At 46.6% G+C, this 13,578-nt stretch overlaps 2 protein-coding genes across 2 annotated transcripts; one reads left to right on the top strand and one right to left on the bottom strand.

Moving 5' to 3' along the window:
* Window positions 1–855: 855 nt before the first annotated feature.
* On the bottom strand, window positions 856–4,799 carry LOC137789196 (NHL repeat-containing protein 3-like). The gene is made up of 3 exons (XM_068582494.1): window positions 4,217–4,799; window positions 3,195–3,397; window positions 856–3,037 (listed from the first exon to the last, which is right to left on the bottom strand). The coding sequence occupies exons 1-3, from the start codon at window positions 4,473–4,475 to the stop codon at window positions 2,438–2,440; spliced, it is 1,062 nt and encodes a 353-aa protein (XP_068438595.1). The 5' UTR covers window positions 4,476–4,799; the 3' UTR covers window positions 856–2,437.
* A 115-nt stretch (window positions 4,800–4,914) lies between these two features.
* nrbf2b (nuclear receptor binding factor 2b) lies at window positions 4,915–13,540 on the top strand. The gene is made up of 4 exons (XM_068583635.1): window positions 4,915–5,079; window positions 6,764–6,848; window positions 7,231–7,271; window positions 11,955–13,540. Exons 1-4 carry the CDS (start codon window positions 5,050–5,052, stop codon window positions 12,654–12,656), a joined length of 858 nt encoding a protein of 285 aa, XP_068439736.1. The 5' UTR covers window positions 4,915–5,049; the 3' UTR covers window positions 12,657–13,540.
* Window positions 13,541–13,578: the final 38 nt, after the last annotated feature.

Consider the following 13,578-nt stretch of genomic DNA (forward strand, 5'->3'; position numbering starts at 1 on the left):
TAACTCTGCATATCCTGCTATTGATTGAAGCTTTATGAGGCACATACACAATAACCACATATCTTGTTCATTAGTGATTCAAGTCATTGTGGATCCACTTTATTGAAACTGAATGAAACTCGTTGGCACCTTTAAAGCTTACACCTTCTTCAAAATGTTTAACATTCAAATTATTTAAAATGTTTTTTAACTTACTGCTCGTGACAAATTAAAGACTTTTTAACATTTGCAGTTAGACGGAAGGAACTTCCTGAAGTCATGCTCACCTCGACATGTTGATGAGCCGAGGATGTTTATAGTTTAGAGAGAGAGAGAGATAGAGAGAGAGAGAGAGAGAGACAGAGAGAGAGAGAGAGAGAGAGAGAGAGAGAGAGAGAGAGAGAGAGAGAGAGAGACTTGTCCTGATTCATCATTATATCTCATGAAGGAATTAGATATGAGCAGGAAGCGTATGTGCAGAGCTCCATCTAGTGGTGTGATATGGAGCTAATGTCTCTTGTAGAGAGGACATTACAACCGTCTCCAATCCATCCAAACTGCGCACATACGTAAAGTGAGGAACTATTATTGTCATTTGATCTGCATGCTGCTCTTCAAATGGTCTGCGTGGAAGACATTTAGAGCCACAGCAGCTCCATGTATACCGGGTGTGTTTATATCATGTCAGCAGATGCATTGCTATTGGCTGATCTTGTAAATTATACTTAAAGGCACTCTGACGGCAGTAAAAGCACCATCTGTAAAACAATCAGAAAGAACTGTTGTTCTGCTGTTACATATAGAAACCTTTACCTTCTTTACTGGATACAGACGGTCAACCTTCATTGTGAAAATTAAACACGCAGCTACGATTCAATATTTTTTATTTGAAGTTCCATTCACCCTTGGGTTCCCTGCGCTTCTGTACCCTGCCAGATTTAACTTAAAAGACACCAACAAAAATTACACTTTAAAATGTGACATTCAAATTAAAATCCTCAACAAATGTAAACCACATGTCCCAGTATACACTGACTCCCTGCACTGTGGAAAGGTTAACACCAAAGAATATTGTGCAAAGCAAAAGCCAAGAAATGCAAACATTGCATTTCATTGGAGATATGCCAGATGATTAAATTACACCCAAAAAAAGAATGCTGTTATCTCAAGAACTAAGTACATATATTAGTTCAGTCATTTTAAGATCACAAGATTTCATTGGATGATATCATTTCGGTTCACACTGTCATTACCAGCAAGACAGAGCCCGAAGACAAAAGTCACATGATTCACTTACAGCTCAATTATTGGACAGCGTTGTACAGAATTGAGATGCCAGAGAGAATAAGTGCAGCAATACAACTCCTTACTCCTTGTTTTATGTCCCTCTCAACAGCAGCAGGGGAGCACAAATATCACAAGTCATTCATTTCACCACAACCTGCACAATGGCAGAAAACGCAATTAAGCTGTCACAATACATTTATCACGGTAAGGATAATACTACAATATAGATGATTCTGTAATACAGGCCATAAACTGCAGGACAAAATTAACTACACACCTACAGTGGAAAAAGATGTTTATCTTTTTTCAGAAAAACATTTAACCAAGCCGTACACTATTTATTCACTGCATAATGAAGTGCTTCGATGATATTTATAGACAATGATGATATTTAAAAGGAGCGCTGCCTTTTAAAAAGGTCTGCAAAAGGCTGCAAATGGAAAAAAGCCCAAAGGAGTTTAAAGTGTCTGCAGTGGAGAAAGCAACAACAATGGTGGTGGTGTAAAAGCTTGTTAGCCTCTTCTATTGTGAAGAAACCAATTCAACTGCATGTTATTTTGTCAAAGTAACATGCAGTTACAACAAACAAACACAATTAGTTGTTACTTTTTTCACTTATTTGAACTTTTGAAAGCAGCACATGCTTAGTCAGAGGAAACCCTGTCTCAGACAAAAGGACATTTATATACTGAAGGGTTTTGCCATGTACCATAGGTGGGTTAGTGGGTGGCACTACCAGAGTGTTGGATTTAGTGTCATCTAGTGGTGAAATTGCAGATTGCAACAAAGTTAACTTCTCGAGTGTGACAAGCGGGTTGAAAAAATGCGTATTGCTCTCTCTAGCGTCAGTGTTTGGCTTGTCCGTTCTGGGCTTCTGTAGAAACATGGCGGTGCAACGTGCAGACTCTGTGAAGAGGACTATGTAGATATGGAGGGCTCATTCAAAGCTAACGGAAACACCAAGATTCTTGCAAACTCGTAATATAAAAATGTAATTTCTATGAGACAGGGTTGTCAGGGGTCATCGCAGACATCTGGTATTTTATCTTATTCGTCTGTTTTTTTCTGGATCACATGATTGCAAATGATGCGACAGGTGGACACTTTGAATGCAGTTTTAATGGATCAACATGCTCATTAGAGGCACAGTTAGTTTACGCCAAGTCTGGCACTAGAGGAAGCTCCCACCCAGACTGAAGGGGGTGAACTTCTGGGCCTGCTGAGCTCCAATTTCCGCCACATACAGTTCCCCCGTCTTCAGGTCCAGGTCCACCAGGTGGGGCTTCACTTCGTCAGCCAGCTGGATCACACTGGCCACGCTGCACTGGCCGATCGAACCCACCGGTGGAGCGTCCAGTAGCGAAATCTGGTTGGTGTTGAGCTGAACAACAACAAAGTACTTCTTGTCAGGGGTCAGGCGAACTGAGTAGGGCGCATCTTCCGTGAAGCAGCTCCCCCACGTTCCCAGCCATTCCCCGGTGATGGAGCTAAAGACCTGGATCCTCTTATTCCCCCTGTCGGCCACCCACACCCTCTGGACGTTGTCCACGGTCACGCTGTGGGGAATGTAGAACTGAGCCGGGCCTTGTCCCTTCTCTCCGTGCATCCACATCACTTGCTGCTCTTTGGACAGCTTGATGAGGCGGTTGTTCAGCCCACCATCTCCGTCCACGATGTACATCTCTCCGGAGTCGTGGACGAAGATCTCAGCCGGACTGTCGAACTGCAGAGGGTTGAACCCGGAGCCTGCCTCTCCTGGTGTACCAAGCACCTAGCAGATACCAGAAAATACTCAGCACCGAGCAACATTTCTTTTCTTTTTCTAATTCTATACATCACACTAAATACTGCAATGGAAGACAAGCTGGTGGAACGTGAACCAAAGACTTTGAGTGACAAACATCAAATGACAGAAACATCCCAGTCACCTGCAGGAGCTTCCCGGATGGCGAGTACTGTTTGATGCAGTGGCCGTACGGGCCACTGCCCACATCTGTGATCCACACAGTGGGGTTTGAAGAGGCGGCGTCTGCTAAAAATATACCATGAGGCATTTCCAGGGTGGTTGTGTTCCAGGACATGAGGAAATCTCCATCTGTGGTGAACACCAGCACCTTGGGCACATTGTCACCTGACGGCAAAGCAAAGGAAAAGAACACTTCAGGCCGGGCGCCGGTGGTAATTCAATATGAGAGGATATGTTATTTTGACAGAATCATATTGTGAGAAAATCCCATTGAGACGTCACAATGTAAAATTCTGTCGTCCTAACCTAAGTTTCTAAGAACATATGGACTGATAATCTGATTTCTGTAATTATGCATGAAAACAAAGTCAATGTATAGCTGGAAATATCTATTCTTTTTTTTTCTTCTGGGATTGAAATAAAGTTTAAACTGTTTTATTGGTTCTCTTGCTTATTTCATATAGACTATATATATTAGACTATATATTATAGCTGACTTTTTCTATATATATATATATATATATATATATATATATATATATATATATATATATATATATATATATATATATATATATATACACACATAATTATTGAGGTGAAACAACCTAATTCAGGAGATATATATATATATATATATATATATATATATATATATATATATATATATACACACACACACACACACACACACACACACACACACACACACACACACACACACACAAAATTATTGAGGTGACACAACCTAATTCAGGATTTAAGAATTTAGGTACATCAGGCAGCACATTTCTTATTGATTTGTTCAAAGTGTGGTCAAGAGAAAAGGGGAAGAACACCAATAAATAACATAATTTATATAAAATATGGAATGTATCTTCACACGTTTTGACGTTTCCAATTCATGGGACACCTTCTGACACCAGGTAACGGTTTTGTCCTTCACGAGTGTCATCAACAAACACACAATATACGCGGGCTTACCTCTCTGCGCCACATACACGACCCCCGCGTACTGGTTCACGGCCACTCCAAACGCCTCCCCGGCGAAGAGCTCCGGGTTCTTCGGCCAGTTCAGGTCCAGCTTGTAAAGGGGTCTTCCCAGCAGCTGGTAGTCGTGGCTGAGGCTGGAGCTGCCCGGCTGCTGACTGCCAATGGTGCCGTACAACACCATCATGAGCACCGCTAGTGAAGCCATAGTGGACGCGATCAGACACGTAGGGCCTCTCTTTCTCATCTGCATCAGTGGTTCAGGGGAACAAGCACGCCGGTACTGTGTGCTGTGTTACGGCGCTATTAAGATTTAGATTAAGGTGTATATATTATCTGGAAATCCACTAACCCCTTTCAATGTAGTGTCACTTCCTGGAGTCACAAACAAAAAACAAAACAGAGGGCAAACCAGGGGACTAGCACGCATCGTTTCCGGTCAAAATATTGCAATAAAAACACTACTTAAAGCCAGATAATAATAATAATTAGAATCCACGCTTGAGTACATCCAACAGAAATGTACATCCATTTGGGAAAAAATATAAACCAACTATTTCAACGCTATTCTCTTTAAGGCTTTTATTTTTTTGGTCAAGCCTTTTTTTCTCCCGTCAACTTCACGCGACAAAAACATCCGCCCAGAAACGTCACGACGTGTTGACTTGACGCAACGTTGGCTGTGGAGCGACCGGGCTTCCCTGACAGCGGCTAATGTTCTGGTGGTTTTCAGGACTCTTCTTATTCATTGTTATCGCATTGCGAAAACAGTCCGCGGGGGACAGATACACCTTTCATGTAGTGCAAATCATCGACGTATCGAGTCCATGGAAGTCGTGGACAGCCCGCTCAATCTCGTAAGTTTCAGTCTTGATGTTGCAATACCAGGATATGTAGCTATGCTACATTAACTAGCTGCTAACCGCTATGTGCTCCTGTTGTCCGGTAGCTCGGACCCGTGAGGCGTTTATGTCCTCGAGCAAGACGTCGGAACATTGTAGCTAACACGTCCGGTTTTATTTTGTTGTTGTGACTCAGTAATGTTAAGAAGTATGACTTGTATTATTATTATTTTTACAGCGACGGATGAAGGATTTATTGTGCGTTGGCCATTTGATAATAACCTGCTTCTAGCGGATTACAGTATTTTAAAAAGATAACGTTGTGACGTCATGGTTAACTTCCACTGTCCCCGACCTCAATTAACCTACACAGGAAAGGGCCTCGAACAATGAACTTACATTACACCTCGGTATTATTTAACCTCCATATTGGCTGGTTGTAGTCAATATCGGGCATTACCGGAGCATTCATTCCCTGGCTAGTTACCCGATTGGATTTTGCATCCAGCTTTGTAATTAGCATTATGATTAAGAAGGACATAGAGGGTCTGCATTTAGTGTATCAGTAGCAACCTACAGAGAGAGAGAGAGAGAGAGAGAGAGAGAGAGAGAGAGAGAGAGAGAGAGATGGGTGGCAAATAAAGGGGGTAAAAAAAACATCATAAAAGTGTTATTTCACCATGATTCTCTTATGAACACAATCATCTTAAACAATATTTCGTCATTTAGTTTTACTGATGATTGTGGAGGATTGCCTCAGTCTGTTTGTCTCATGTACCGTCATAACAATCAAATCACAAAACTGAACATCTGTTATTCTTCTAAAAATAAATCCATGCCAATCTCATGTCGGGCATTTCCTAAATTCTCAGACTCCTAACTATCTGGAAAAAGACAAATCTATTCAGTCCACTGCATGAGGAATATATTTAAAAGTTTTCCAAAATGTTATCTCTATCTCCTTTCGCTTTTCAGCAGAGGTTTTTCACAAAGTTGCACAGTTATCCAGGTGTTTGTCTCTTTGGAGCATTTACAGATGCACATCTCTTTGTGTCCCTGCATGTAAAGGAACATTAACAGTTATTCACCAGGTAGAGACAAACGTCTCTACCTGGTGACGTGTCGGGATGTTCAGGCAGAACTGATCATTAAAAATGAGGCTTTGTTTGAACTATTTATTCGTGTGAATTCTCGAGCACATTTGATATAATAACTTGCTTAATTGAGTCAAAATATACCAGTATGAAGGCATCAGCATTCATGTTTCTCCAGGTTATTCTTTTATCTGACTCGACTCTTGGAAAGCAGTTGACTTGACACATTTGTCAACCGCCTGTCCATAGGTCAATCTATCCTTAGTATGTCATAACGTAATCAAGAATTCCCATGATCAATATGTTGTGCTAGAAATATAATTCAAAAACAATTTAAACTAATTCTACAAACAAGACCTGTTTGAATGGTTTAGAACTAAAGATCCAAAAAACATTTTAAAAAAGATTTTTATCATGTGTGGATTGATTATATTAATCGTTTGTGCTCTAGTTGTATCTGTCTTAACCATGAACAATATAATATATGTATTTATATTTAAAAGAATATACATGACTGCATCTAATTGTCTGCCTCTTACTTTCTTTCCTAAATTTGGTCCCCTTTTAAACAATAGATCCGATCTCTTTTTCCATGTGTTGTTCAGGCTCATCAGCAGTGCAGGAAAGCTGACCGTCTGCTCGTGGCTGGGAAGTATGAAGAGGCCATCTCCTGCCATGGGAAAGCAGCAGGTGAGCTCACTTCAGCTGCTCTCAAACAAGCGTACAATCTGCTGGACTAAATTCATCATTGAGTTTTTTCAGGTGCAACAACGAGTCTTGGGAAGCACTTCACTTGACACCAAACAATAAATACAGTAACTTTATTTACGTTACTTTCCCGTGCATTGCTGTCCCTCAATTTCTCCACAGTTTAAACGTAGTTATAGGAGGCTTCACCAGAACCCTACAGTTATAGTTTCCAGTCCCAACTATCAGCACAGTGTGTGTCTGAATAATCTGACTGCAGTGATTGCAATAATTGGATGTTCACTGTGAGAGGCTGTAAAGTATGTATTTATGTATTGTAGCTTCTATTTACCCCCAACCCATGTTTCTCATCCGTCTCTCTCAGATCTTTTGACAGAAGCTATGAAGACAACAGAGTGTGAGCAGGTAAGATGTCCCCATTTTTGGGAGGAAAAAAAGATTAAATACAATCTATATGTTATTGAAATATTGTAAAATATATTTTTTGATAATACTTAGTTAGAAAAATGGTCATGTAAGCTGTCCGTGTTGACCTATGACCTAAAATTTGAACAGAGACATGTTGAATCTAATGGAATCATTTCTGATTTAAGAATTTAAGATACAATTGTAATGCCGTACTTTCAGATTATAATTTTTTTTTATAATTTACGGTAATATTGTAATTGTTATTTTTAAGGATGTCTTTTAGAGCTAAATTTTTTGCAAGTCAACTTTCTCTGACATCATATGAATGTTAGTCATCTATAAAGAAACATTGTCATTGCCGCTACTGAAGTATGGCACTAGAGTCATGCTGTGTTCACACCAAACGCGTCGCGATTTAGACGCGCATCAAGATTACATGCAAAGTCAATGCACAGCTGCGTCAAAGCTTAGTAGACGCGTATTTTCCAACGGGCAGCGCGTCAGACGCGTAGAAGCAGCACGAATAGCCCGTTGGTCGCGGAGCGAACTTGTGTCGACGCGCGAGTTGGAATTTCCCAACTCCGGCAGCAAAAACGCGTGAGTCATAGTTGCGTCAGCCAATCAGCGTTGAGATGTTCGGCTCGTCACCGCCGTCCTGCCGGTGCTGAATCAAACTGCTGCTTGTCCTCCGGATACTACTATGAACCCAGACACGATGGAGTTTGATGTTCGAACGTTTTTGTGACTTCCACAACAAGTATAAAGCAGATCTAGAGGTTATTTCATCTAGTCTATAACGAAAAGATTGCTAAATTTTTCCGAGAGAAGCAGCTGAGATAAGCCACGCCCCGTTTGTGGTGCTGCGATTAGTCTTGCTGGTAGGGTCTGGTAGGGTCTCCCAAGGCAAACAGGTTTCGGGGGAGAGCCCAGACTAAGAGCGGTTCAAAAAAACCCTGATGGAAAGCAGCACTAACAGCTTAGTCACCTCGCCCGGACAAGGGAAACCGGGGCACCCTCCTGGAGCCAGACCTGGGAGGCGAGCTCGTCGGCGAGCGTCTGGTGGCCGGGCTTTCGCCCATGGGGCCCGGTCGGGCTTAGCCCGAAAGAACTACATGGTGCCGCAGCCACTCCGTGGACCCACCACCCGCGGAGAGGATCATCGGGGTCGGGTGCAATGCAGACCGGGCGGCAGACCAGGCAGAAGACCTGAGCGAGCCGATCGCCGGCAGCATGGACTAGCTCTAGGGACGTGGAACGTCACCTCGCTAGCGGGGAAAGAGCCGGAGCTGGTGCAGGAGGTGGAACGGTACCAGCTAGATATAGTTGGGGTCACCTCCACGCACAGCAAGGGCTCTGGAACCAAGCTCCTGGAGAAGGGTTGGACTTTGTCCTTTTCTGGAGTTGCCCAGGGTGAGAGGCGCCGGGCGGGTGTGGGGATACTCACGAGTCCCCGGCTGAGCGCCGCTATGTTGGAGTTTTTTCCGGTGAACGAGAGGGTCGCCTCCCTGCGCCTTCGGGTTGCGGGGAGTAAGGCTCTGACTGTTGTTTGTGCTTATGCACCGAACAGCAGCTCGGAGTATCCGGCCTTCTTGGAGTCGGTTGGAGGGGTCCTGGAGAGGGCGCCTCCTGCCGACTCTATAGTTCTCCTGGGAGACTTCAACGGTCACGTGGGTAATGACAGTGAAACTTGGCGGGGGGTGATTGGGAGGAACGGCTTGCCCGATCTGAACCCGAACGGTGTTCTGTTGTTGGACTTCTGTGCTAGCCACGGTTTGGCCATCACAAACACCATGTTTGAGCATAAGGTGGTTCATAAGTGTACTTGGTACCAGAACACCTTAGGCCAAAGATCAATGATCGACTTTGTAATCGTATCATCTGACCTGCGGCCGTATGTCTTGGACACTCGGGTAAAGAGAGGAGCAGAGCTGTCAACTGATCACCACCTGGTGGTGAGTTGGATCAGATGGCGAGGGAGGCGGCTGGAAAGACCTGGCAAGCCCAAACGTGTTGTGAGGGTGAACTGGGAACGTCTAGCTGAGGATCCTGTCCGGAAGGTCTTCAACTTCCACCTCCGGAAGAACTTTTCACGCATCCTGAGGGAGGTTGGGGACATGGAATCCGAGTGGACCTTGTTCAAAGCCTCTATTGTGGAAGCTGCTGTCAAGAGTTGTGGTCGGAAGGTCGTCGGTGCCTGTCGCGGCGGTAACCCGAGATCCCGGTGGTGGACACCGGGGGTGAGGGAAGCCGTCAAGTTGAAGAAGGAGGCCTTTCGGGCCTGGTTGGCCCAGGGGTCTCCTGAAGCAGCTGATGGGTACCGGCAGGCCAAGAGGGCTGCAGCTGCGGCGGTAGCGGATGCTAAAACTCGGTCATGGGAAGAGTTCGGGGAGGCCATGGAGAAGGACTTTCGGTTGGCCTCAAAGAGGTTCTGGCAAACCATCCGGCGGATCAGAAAGGGAAAGCAGGGCCTACCCCAGGCTGTTCTCAGCGGGGGAGGGGAACTGCTGACTCGGACTGGGGACATCGTCGGACGGTGGAAAGAGCACTTTGAGGAACTCCTAAACCCGGCCAACATGTCCCCTGGGGAGGGGGCAGTGCCTGAAGACCTTGGGGTGGGTGCACCCATATCCCTGGCAGAGGTCACTAAGGTAGTTAAAGAGCTTCTTGGTGGCAAGGCGCCGGGGGTGGATGAAATCCGCCCTGAGATGCTGAAAGCGCTGGACATTGCTGGGCTGTCTTGGCTGACACGCCTTTTCAGTGTCGCATGGGGGTCGGGAACAGTGCCCATGGACTGGCAGACCGGGGTGGTGGTTCCCATTTTCAAGAAGGGGGACCGGAGAGTGTGCTCGAACTATCGTGGTATCACACTACTCAGCCTCCCGGGAAAAGCTTATGCCAGGGTGCTGGAAAGGAGACTCCGACCGCTTGTCGAACCTCGGATTCAAGAGGAGCAGTGCGGATTCCGTCCCGGTCGTGGAACAGTGGACCAGCTCTTTACCCTTGCGGGACTACTGGAGGGGTCTTGGGAGTTTGCCCAACCAGTCTACATGTGCTTTGTGGACTTGGAGAAGGCTTTCGACCGGGTCCCTCGGGGGGTTCTGTGGGGGGTGCTGCAGGAGTACGGGGTGCCGGATCCGTTGGCACGGGCTATTCGGTCTCTATACGCCTGCAGTAGGAGTTGTGTCCGTATCCTCGGTATTAAGTCAGACACGTTCCCGGTGGGTGTTGGCCTCCGCCAGGGCTGCCCTTTATCACCGGTCCTGTTTGTGACCTTCATGGACAGGATTTCTAGGCGCAGCCGGGGGGCGGAGGAAATCCGGTTCGGGGGCCTCGGGATCGCCTCTCTGCTGTTTGCAGATGATGTGGTCCTGTTTGCTTCCTCGGAACGTGACCTCCAGCAGTCGCTGGGGCGTTTTGCAGCCGAGTGTGAAGCGGCAGGGATGAGGGTTAGCGCCTCCAAATCCGAGGCCATGGTTCTCTGCCGGAAACCGGTGGATTGCTCCCTTCAGGTGGGGACAACATGCCTGCCCCAAGCGAAGGAGTTCAAGTACCTCGGGGTCTTGTTCACGAGTGAGGGTAAGGTGGAGCGAGAGATCGACAGGCGGATCGGTGCGGCTGCAGCAGTAAAACAGGCGCTGTACCGGTCCGTCTTGGTGAAGAGGGAGCTAAGTCGGAAGGCGAAGCTCTCTATTTACTGGTCGGTCTACGTTCCAACCCTCACCTATGGTCACGAACTCTGGGTCGTGACCGAAAGAACGAGGTCGCGGATACAAGCGGCCGAAATGAGCTTCCTCCGTAGGGTGGCCGGGCTCAGCCTTAGAGATAGGGTAAGGAGCTCGGACATCAGGGGGGAGCTTGGAGTCGAGCCGCTGCTCCTTCGTATCGAAAGGAGTCAGCTGAGGTGGTTCGGGCATCTAATTCGGATGCCTCCTGGACGCCTCCCATTAGAGGTTTTCCAGGCACGTCCAACTGGGAAGAGGCCCCGGGGAAGACCCAGGACACGCTGGAGGGATTATATCTCCCGGCTGGCCTGGGAACGTCTCGGGGTCCCCCAGAACGAGCTGGAAAATGTTGCGGGTGAGAGGGAAGCCTGGGTCGGTCTGCTGGGTGTGCTGCCACCGCGACCCGACCCCGGATAAGCGGCGGAAAATGGATGGATGGATGCTTTTGGTGTGAACACACTTGTTCTTAATGCGTGTCGAAAAAATGTTGACGCGCCTAGAAAATGTTTTTTTGACGCGTTCGGTGTGAACACAGCATGAGGGTTTCATGTTCGGTACGATCCATAATCCATAACCATCATTTCTCCGCTCATCTTTCACGTCATAGTTGTTGCTCCAATTCCAATACTATGCATACTAACATACTTCGTACTCCTACTCCTCCTCCTCATGCTCCTCTTACTATGTATGACATAACGTTGAGTATGTACTGCGTTGTACTGTATAAAATGTGGCTTCTGTGTACGCGAGAAACACCCCGATGTATTACACATTGATGTGGGTTCTGGAAACGCGTAACTTCCCCACAATGCATTGCATCCCGGTTCCCGGCAGTCAGTCTTGTGTCGAAAAGCGGTTATTATGTCACCTAATTTAAGTTTGAATAAGTTGTAATATGAAAACATGTGGTCAGCTCTGCCTTCATGAGTTTGAATATGTGGCTGCTCTGTGTGTGCAGGCCCGGCTGTCCATGGAGCTGCAGAGGGACAGTCACATCAAACAGCAGCGGCTGATCCAGGAGCGCTGGAAGAGAGAGGCTCGACGCGAAGCCACCAAGGCCCGGCCTGGCCCGGTGCCGTCCTCCAGCAGCCCGGCCAACGTCACCCAAACCCAGTCCACAGGCCAGATCCAGCCCCACGTCCCTCCCGGCCTCCCAAACGCAGAGGGTGCAGGAATCAGAGAGAGGGAGTACGACACCTTGCTCTTTCAGCTGCAGACTCGGCAGACCGGAGGCTACCAGCCTCTGACTCTGCCGTGCCCCGGTTCTAAGACCATCAAAGACGACAAAACCCGCCTGGAAGAACAACAGACCACCATAGTTGACCTGCGGCGCCTGGTGAACAACCTAATGGACGAAAACCAGCGGCTGGCAGCCGAGAACAAGCGGCTACTGTCGGAAAACGGCCGGCTGCGGGTCGAGGCGGTCGAGGCGGTGGACTTTGTGGAGCGCTCCGAGCTCTGGGTGCTCCCACAGGCCGGCGCTATAGGAACAGGCGGGCAAGAGAGGAAGAGCAAGGGAAAGGAGATCGCAATCCCTCAGCTGCCCCCGCTGGAGATGCCGGCTCAGGAGGATCTGTGTCTGGACGACCTGCCACCTCTGGAGCTGCCGGAGGACATCCAGCATGAACTGCAGGAGCTGCTGGACCGGGAGAAACTGTGACCAGAGACATGTGCTTCGCTCAAACAGACACAGACGGTTTTGAGTCCGGATGCTCAACATGTCTGACACCTGAAACCCACAGGCTCCGTCCCAGCAGACCTCTGCTCAAGTTCAGGGTGGACAGATTTATCATGAAACCTCCTCTGATGAGAATGAAACGGGTGCAAAACAACTAATCACAGTAATCAGGCACAGTGAAAACACTAATGCAAGCTAAGATAAAGGAATCCTTCTCTAACAATGTCAGTTGGAACATTGGTGAGATTAAGATTCTTTTTGTTTTGTTTTTTAATTTAACAGAATGTTTTGGTCTGCAAGTAGCAATTAAACAACTCTGAACAACGTCGACAGCATTATAATTTCATTGTTCCGAAGCTTTTTATGTCAGTTATTCGCATGATACTTTGTACAAACGTTAGCACAGTAGCCAACGCCCCTTTTAAATGCAGCACGAAGCCGCGTGAAGAACATTGGAGGAAGACAAGCACGTCTAGGCAGACAGCTGCAGGGAGGGATGATTATGCTTTGGGTATTTCATTTGGTAAACATTGAATAAACAGAACATTGTTTTATTATTAAATTGGTGGATTTTTTGGGGGGGTGATTTGTCACAAATGTGATTTCCTCTTATTTTCTTTCGCAACAGAATCTGGATGTTCTATTCTTGTTTTTGACTGAGGTGTTTGAACACACCACAGTGAAACTACTGCACTTGCTTCTCTTCGGCCTTAAAGTCTTCTCTTGGTGATCAGTTTCTAGTTTTTGAAGAAGTATTCATACTCCGACTCATTTGGCCTCACAGCCGTGGTTCAGGACACTCGATATGCCACACGAGCCGCCTGGAGGACTTTATGGTTATTAATATTGTTCCTAGCAGCAACACACTGATGTTACACAGACAGAGCGGAAAGAGACTTAAATG

The sequence above is a fragment of the Clinocottus analis genome, unplaced genomic scaffold (assembly GCF_023055335.1).
Source record: "Clinocottus analis isolate CAN_PGR_092001 unplaced genomic scaffold, fCliAna1.0.p SCAF_19, whole genome shotgun sequence".
NCBI classification, from domain to species: Eukaryota; Metazoa; Chordata; class Actinopteri; order Perciformes; family Cottidae; genus Clinocottus; species Clinocottus analis.

Coding starts and splice junctions, on each gene's coding strand:
- LOC137789196 (XM_068582494.1), bottom strand. CDS start 4,475: ATGCAGATGAGAAAGAGAGGCCCTACGTGTCTGATCGCGTCCACTATG. Junction 3,398..4,216: donor CGTGTATGTGGCGCAGAGAG/GTAAGCCCGCGT, acceptor CTTTGCCGTCAG/GTGACAATGTGCCCAAGGTG. Junction 3,038..3,194: donor CATCCGGGAAGCTCCTGCAG/GTGACTGGGATG, acceptor GGTATCTGCTAG/GTGCTTGGTACACCAGGAGA.
- nrbf2b (XM_068583635.1), top strand. CDS start 5,050: ATGGAAGTCGTGGACAGCCCGCTCAATCTC. Junction 5,080..6,763: donor TGGACAGCCCGCTCAATCTC/GTAAGTTTCAGT, acceptor TGTGTTGTTCAG/GCTCATCAGCAGTGCAGGAA. Junction 7,272..11,954: donor AGACAACAGAGTGTGAGCAG/GTAAGATGTCCC, acceptor CTGTGTGTGCAG/GCCCGGCTGTCCATGGAGCT.